Source organism: Gadus macrocephalus, chromosome 11 (genome assembly GCF_031168955.1).
Source record: "Gadus macrocephalus chromosome 11, ASM3116895v1".
Classification (NCBI taxonomy): Eukaryota; Metazoa; Chordata; class Actinopteri; order Gadiformes; family Gadidae; genus Gadus; species Gadus macrocephalus.
In genome coordinates, this window is record NC_082392.1 from 15,287,187 (window position 1) to 15,294,686 (window position 7,500).

The 7,500-nt window shown below is 47.6% G+C and overlaps 1 protein-coding gene across 1 annotated transcript in view; it reads right to left on the bottom strand.

Annotated features, from left to right (window-relative positions):
- Positions 1 to 3,719: 3,719 nt before the first annotated feature.
- Positions 3,720 to 7,500, bottom strand: part of faxcb (failed axon connections homolog, metaxin like GST domain containing b) — a 12,758-nt gene continuing 8,977 nt past the window's right edge. The window contains exons 5-6 of the mRNA XM_060064845.1: positions 7,089 to 7,205; positions 3,720 to 6,325 (exon numbers count right to left, since the gene is read on the bottom strand). Of these exons, the coding sequence (XP_059920828.1) occupies positions 5,988 to 6,325; positions 7,089 to 7,205 (455 nt within the window). The 3' untranslated portion in view covers positions 3,720 to 5,987. The remainder of the gene's footprint in view (positions 6,326 to 7,088; positions 7,206 to 7,500) is intronic.

Below are 7,500 nucleotides of genomic sequence, written 5' to 3' on the forward strand. Positions count from 1 at the left end.
TTTCAATTAGCACACACGGTTTGCCATTTTACTAGTCGTCGTAGATGTATCTTAGAGATCTGAATGTATATGCTGTTTCTGTGTCCATTAGTGTGTCACGTCAATTGTTGTTTAATTGGATGAATTTGGAGTATCCTATGCCGTTCAGCCACCAGTCATTTATAATAGAGCAGTTCTGAAAAATGTACCTTATAGTCTATGGATATATTGTACCGTATAGTCTATAGTCTATCTATGCAATCATACAGTTGTATGCTTTATGACATTGCTATTCTATTAGACTCAATTCAACAGGTATTGCTTATCTATTCCATGGTTTAATAAAATATTGTGTAAAAATGTGTTGCTGTAGGCCTGCAGGTCATGCTGTTAACGGTATGCATAAAAACAATCCTACGCTTTTAAACTTTGAGCATCTGCCTTTCTAAAAATCTCTCCTCACACACATACGCCTGCACACCCACATTTTCCTTGACACAAACACATATGCCTGCACACACACATACATACGCCTGCACACATACTTTGTGTGAGAAGCCAAAGTCACCTAGAAACCTTCACAAGCCTCTGAATAACTTAAAGCATTAAGAGTGAAGAGAACAGCGCCCCCTGATGGTACGCAATGCACGGACACTGTGAAGAGCACCAACTTCAGTGTTCAGGGGTCGACAGGAGTGTGTGTGTGTGTGTGTGTGTGTGTGTGTGTGTGTGTGTGAGTGTGTGTGTGTGTGAAGAGAGAGAGTGAGAGCAAGAGAGAGCATGTGTGTACGTGCGTATATATTTGTGTGCAAAGAGAGAGAATGTGTGTGTGCGAGTGTGTATGTGTGTTCAAGTGGGTCAGTAGCTGGACTATTAAGATTAGTTTGAACACTGTGTGTATGTTCGTATACACAGTGTGTGCGTGAGGTGCGCGCGTGTGGCTTTGAGTTCCATGTAAGCTGTTCTGTGTGTGCACGTGTGTCTGTGATGTGTGCGTGTGTCTTTGAGTGCCATGCAAGTTGTTCTGTGTGTGTGTGTGTGTTGCTGGTCATGTTGCCGATGTGTATGTTGGGGCTGCTGGTAGAGGCGATGGTGTAGTGGTGCAACTGTGTGTGTCCTGGGGCACATTGTGGCAGCAGAAGGTTGGTTAGGGGGGTAAGGGGTTTTGAAGCAGCTGCCCTGGGAGGGGGGAGGGGGGAGAGAGAGGTGGGTACCCGGGGCCCCCCGTACCGCACGGCGGGGAGGCAGATGGACCAGTGGGGGCCGGCGCCAGAGGGGCCGGGGAGGGCCAGGATGCTGCGGGGGAGTCTGTTGGACCAGGGGAGACGGTCATGGTAGGCAGGGGGGGGGGGGGTCTGGGTGGTCAACAGACCTTGACCACAAGGTAGAAACTAAAGAATATTACAAATATGGACACTCATGGCAAATATAACGAGACGGGTCGGTTGACGAATGCGAGCAAAATGTAAACATCTGTAAACATTAGACAAAAATCGTTTTAGATGTATTTAAAACGGAACAGCTCCGGTCACTCTGTGTTGCTTTGTCTGTGTGTGTGATCGATGTTTCGGAGAATTTTGTACAAAAAAATTGCAATAAAAAAATAAAATATTGACAGCAACAGGAAACAGATCCCCGAAATATATATCCATCCAACAGATGAGTTTGGAAACATGTACAAGTTTAGCCCACGAGTTTTCTGTGCGTGCACCGTGTTGTGGAGGTGGCTTAGTCGGGAGGCAGGCAGCGGCTCCTGGTGGCTTCCAGAGAGCCACAGATGCTCCGCTGTTTGTGTGTTGACTTGCTGTAATTTGTTTGCTCTAATTTGTTGTGGCGCACCAGGGGGAATTCCCGTTTTAATTTTGCTCTGTGTGTTTACCCCTCTTTGTGGATCGCTGATCTGTTAAGCGAAGAAGGAGAGCATAGAGCAGAGGGAGGGCGAAAGAGAGAGAGAAAGAGAGAGAAAGTGAAGGGAGGGAGAGAGAAAAAGGGAGCGATAAGTTAGGGAGAAAAGAGGGAGAGAGGGTGAGAGAGACATTGAGAGAGTGGAGAGTGAGTGATGGAAAAGAAAGAGCGATATGGTGTGGCGTTAGAGTCTAACGTTAGAAAACAACAGGAATAGTGCAGATTGTTTTAGGCTCTGGCAGAGACATCGGGCCCAGAGGCCTTGCTCACAGCCAACACCTGCTCCTTTCCCCCGGGAGCCCGGCTCCTGATCCCTGGTCCCCCCCCCGTCTCGCCTTCCGAGCCCACTGCCAAGGCCGGCATGCTCTGCCTCCTCTCCCATCCCCTCTCTATCTCTCACCCAGAGTTCTGGTGCTGCTTTCACCATCCACCAGTATTCCTCCTATTGTATCCATCACACACACACACACACACACACACACACACACACACACACACACACACACACACACACACACACACACACACACACACACACACACACACACACACACACACACACACACACACACACAGGCCTTTTACTTCCCCCTCTGCTGGCTGTTGTCCAACCGCTCCTCCTCTTCGGGCCGACTCCAAGTCCTGGGCCTTTCCTGCCCTCTCCCTGTCTCTCGCTTATCTTTGAACCCCTGCTCCACTCCCTCTCACCCACCAACACACACACACACACACACCCACACACACACACACAGACACACACCATGCACTAACCACACACCCACAAGCGTGCACACGTACTCACACAGAGACACACAAGCACCCCCCCACACACACACACACACACACACACACACACACACACACACACACACACACACACACACACACACACACACACACACACACACACAGACACACCATGCACTAACCACACACCCACAAGCGTGCACATGCACGCACAGAGACACACACACACACACACACACACACACACACACACACACACACACACACACACACACACACACACACACACACACACACACACACACACACACCCATGCACACTCACGCATGCACCCACACACACCCACAGACAGAAACACAAACCATGCACACACACGCCAACAAACACGCGCACACACACACACACGTTTGATTTTCTTCATTCTGCTAGCACTTCCAGCACTTGCTGCAGAAATCCTCCTCCTCCTCCTCCTCTCTGGTCTCCTCTCTCCCCATCAGCAGCTCCGCTCCCCTGGGCTGTGCTGAGCTGTAATCAGCATGCCTCCACACCTGGATGACTGACTACGACTCGTTAAGTCTGATTGAAAACACACGAGCGCTCGCACATACGCACACACATAAGCGCACACGCACACACACACGTATGCATGCATTCACACATAAAAATCAACACATCAGCACCGACAACAATTGCGCCATTTAAAGTAGGCTAGAGTCGCAGCTAGTAGAAATCAGCCCAAAATGTGTGATTTGTAGTAAATACAAAAAAAAAGTACGAAAAAAAAGTGTGTGTTCCAGAGTGTTAAGTGTGTGTATATGCATTCTGCAAACTAAGCACAATGATACAACCCACACTTTGGAAGTGAAGATGATCATTTTTTGCTCCCACCTCTAATCAGACTATTCAACTACTACTCAAAGTTATCTTAGCCATGTAAACTGTTTCAAACCCCCTTATCTTGCCCTCATTTGTTGTCTGATATGTTGTCCGTCTCACGCCTTAAATGTCACCTTTTAACTTTACCAATGTGAACTTAGTTCCTTCGGGGAGAATAAAGTGAAGAGAAACAGATTTCAGCAGAGCGGTGTAAAATTGTCACAGCTATTCTTTAATTAAACTGTTGAGAGTGTTTCTGGTCATCTGTTCACTTGATGACAAGATGTGTCCGCACAGGTTGCAGGGTTCCTTCGACACATCCACATACGTTATTGTACAGTCTACTCACACATATTTACATAAAACCCCAGCACAACCAACACGGCCCTCGTGTCACCTCCATTCTGTGGAAGTCCTCTGTAAATATGGCTTGATAAAGCAGTCCAACTCCGATTCCCCTTCGGGCTGCGGCACAAATCAATTGCGATAAGGATAAAGCTGCACATTCCAGTGCTGGAGGGGAGAGCAGCGGTTTGTTCATGAAGATGTTCCGGGTGTCTCAGCTGTCCCGACCACACCGGAGCTGCTGGGTCAAACGGGGAGTCAACCATCAGGAGAACGCTGGTGGGTTCACCCATCAAGTTTTCATGCTCATTCATTCATTAACTACCTCTAGATTCACTGTCTGAAATCGTCCTGTGTTGGTTGAGTGCAACAGTTCAATGGTGGCGACCAAATCGACCAATCCCTTAAGGGAATGGGAAGCGAACCAGCCAAACAGAGAGCAGCAAAAACACCTGCTATAATGTTTTGGTCCATTGTATCACTACAGATTATTTGAACCCTCACAAAATAGTTGTTCAAAACAAGTGCATCGAAAGTAACGATTAATTTGGTTCCCAATTTCCCCACTCTAATTGATTAAAAGGCTTTGTGGATTTACTTGATGATAAACGTGGAAACGCTACTATGTTCAAACACCGCAATGAGGACACACAAATTGCTAACATAGTACAACCACAAAACAGTCGTCATTATTGTGAACCAAACCCACATTTTTTTCCTTTCCATTTGGCCTTTTGCAAACCATCACAACATAATAGTACCATAATGAAAGTGATATTCTCAATAGTGCAAAAATAATATCCCTGTTAAAGGGTCATTAAAGGAACATACAGTACTAATACAAATGAAACTTTGACACAGGTTAAAAAAATAATGATTATTTGTAATTAATATGTCAATAAAATTGGATCTAAAACCATTTTTACATTGCATTTGGATAACCAGACACAATCTCTCTCTCTCTCTCTCTCTCTCTCTCTCTCTCTCTCTCTCTCTCTCTCTCTCTCTCTCTCTCTCTCTCTCTCTCTCTCTCTCTCTCTCTCTCTCTCTCTCTCTCTCTCTCTCTCACACAAACACACACACACACACACACACACACACACACAATAAACTATAACTTAAGACTTAAGGAGCAATATCGTATTGCATAAACATACTCCTAAAAAAACAGACATGCAGGCTGCCAAGGCCTCTGTGGCATATGACCTTGAAGGGATATCGCCATCTAGTGGTCATATTTAGTACTTGTATATTTCTGCTTTTCAAGGATTGACCAGCCTGCATCTCTGTCTTTACAAACTCCTATATTATATATGTATATATATATATATATATATATATATATATATATATATATATATGCTATTTTGTTTAGTATTTGGACCAATCAAGTTGCCAGAGGAAGTTTTAAAAGGCCGTTGCAATTCACTTTAGAGATTTCCCCCTACATCATGACACGACACAGTTTAACCATCGGCCCATCATCAGACCAGAGACTCCATCATGAAGCCAGTTTGGTCGCTCCAGAACCCTGGGAGGATGGGGTCGGCGCCTCGATATTGATTGGCAGCCAGTACCTTTGACAGGAGTACCTTTCATATGATTGGCTGGATGGGATTGGGATTGTTCGATGCATGCTCCAGGGTTCTGTTGCATCGTTCCACACATGGAGGACAGAACCACACGTCTGTTGCTCGACTCTACTCTGTCCCCATAATGTGCCACACACATCCCCAAAGCCCCTCTTCAACAAGCCCCTTCCTGTTCCTCCTCCACCCCCTGCTCTAGTATTCTACCACAACACAAATAAGGCCTAAGAGGAGGCGCCACAGGGTCGGCTGTGGCGTGAGGAATGGGACGAGCCGCCGCGTAGCACGAGGGGAACGGGATTCGGTTCATACGCTCTGCATGACACCAACGTAGCGGACGGTTCTCCCCGGGTCTTCCCATCGGACACGATGCACACGGCGACCTCAGAAGGGTATCGTCAAGAGCAAGGTTCCCTTTCCCCAGTCTGTGTGTCTCTCGCCGGCCTCCTCGAGAGCAAGAAAAAGTAACAACAATAATAACGGGACGGCGTCGGGGGGGGACCCTTGGCCTCAGACGTCTCTCTCACTCCCTCTCTTCAGCCGGGTCAGACGTCCGGCCCGTCCTCCATCGTCGCGGTCTTCAGCTGCGCGTCGTTGTCGGAGCCCGTGCCCACGTCCGAGTCGAACAGCGAGCGGTCCGAGCCCGGGGAGTGCGTGTGCGTCCCAGAGCGGCTGCCGCCGCTGCCGTCGCTGTCCTCCAGCGTGTCGGTGCGGGAGAACAGGCCGAAGTCCAGCAGGCCCGAGGGGGACGGGCCCCTGCTGGTGTTGCCGCTGCTGTCCTCGCTCTCGCCCTGGAAGAACAGGTCCTCGGCGTCCACGAACCACTCGGGCCAGAAGCGCCGCCGCATGCGCTCGCAGAACAGCGCCAGGTTGATGAGCTCGCCTGCGGAACCACACGGGACGGGACGGGACGGGACGGGACGGGACGGGACGGGGGGGCGGGGACCAGAGGCTTAGAGGTCTGCCTGTCAGAACCACAGCCAGGGCTGGGCGATACATCTCTTGCCTTTGTGTTAGTACATTTGCTTATAGACATACATAGACATGCACATAATGGGAAAGTGTAGCGTTTCCGGTGTTTTGACTCCCAACCAATGGGGTTACAAGGTTCAAACCCCGACGTGCATCTTCATGACATGTCCTTTGGATTAAAGCTAAAAAAGTGGAATCATTGGTTTTGTGTGTATATTTTTGTTTTCTTTCTTCAGCACAATCCCAGAAGAATTGCTCTTAACAAGTGTTTTGTAATAAGCATTTATGACACACTCCTTCAGGTCAAAACGAGTTTTAAAATGCACAATCTCAAAACCTTGGAACATTCTGACGCTAGGGAATGTTTTGATCTGATAGCCAATATTACTCACACACACTAGTGATAAGCGTGCATTACCCTCTTATGAACTTTGCCAAAGAAGGCACACAATATGCACCACAAAGTATCCTATCTAGCAGAAACACTGCAATGCAGTAGTGTCACACTGCCATCTAGTGGATATAAAAGGTAAAGGCCATCATTGAACAGATAAATGCTACTATCATAGGGCTATCAGCTTTAAAGTGCTGATAGGTGTGAATGAAATATCAATAATATGCAACGTGCTACACAGATATTCAGATGAGCTGGTGTGAAGGCGTGTAGGACTGACCTTTGATGAGCTGCTCCGGTCGTGTACCTGGTAGCGTCCACATAGCCTGGGCTAGGTGCCCGAACACGGTGGCATCCACCGTTGACATCTTAGGGCCCATGAAGTATTTCTTATCTCCTAGAGGATAACGGAGGGGAAGGACAAGCACGTATTGATTTGCTGTTCTTCAAACAAGACCATCGAGAGAAGTACGGAGACGCCACAGGAACACTATAAAACATTTTACTCATTAAGTACAAAAGTTCATAGACGATCGCTTTGGAACATAAGAGTTGGAAACTCCCCTTAAAATGGAAATAGTTTTCTATTGTGCTGCTGGGTCTTTATTTCCCCTGTCTATGTCTCACTGGCTAGAAAGATCAGGGTCAATAGCCAGCATGTTATACCATAGACTAAAACTCAATCTCATCGC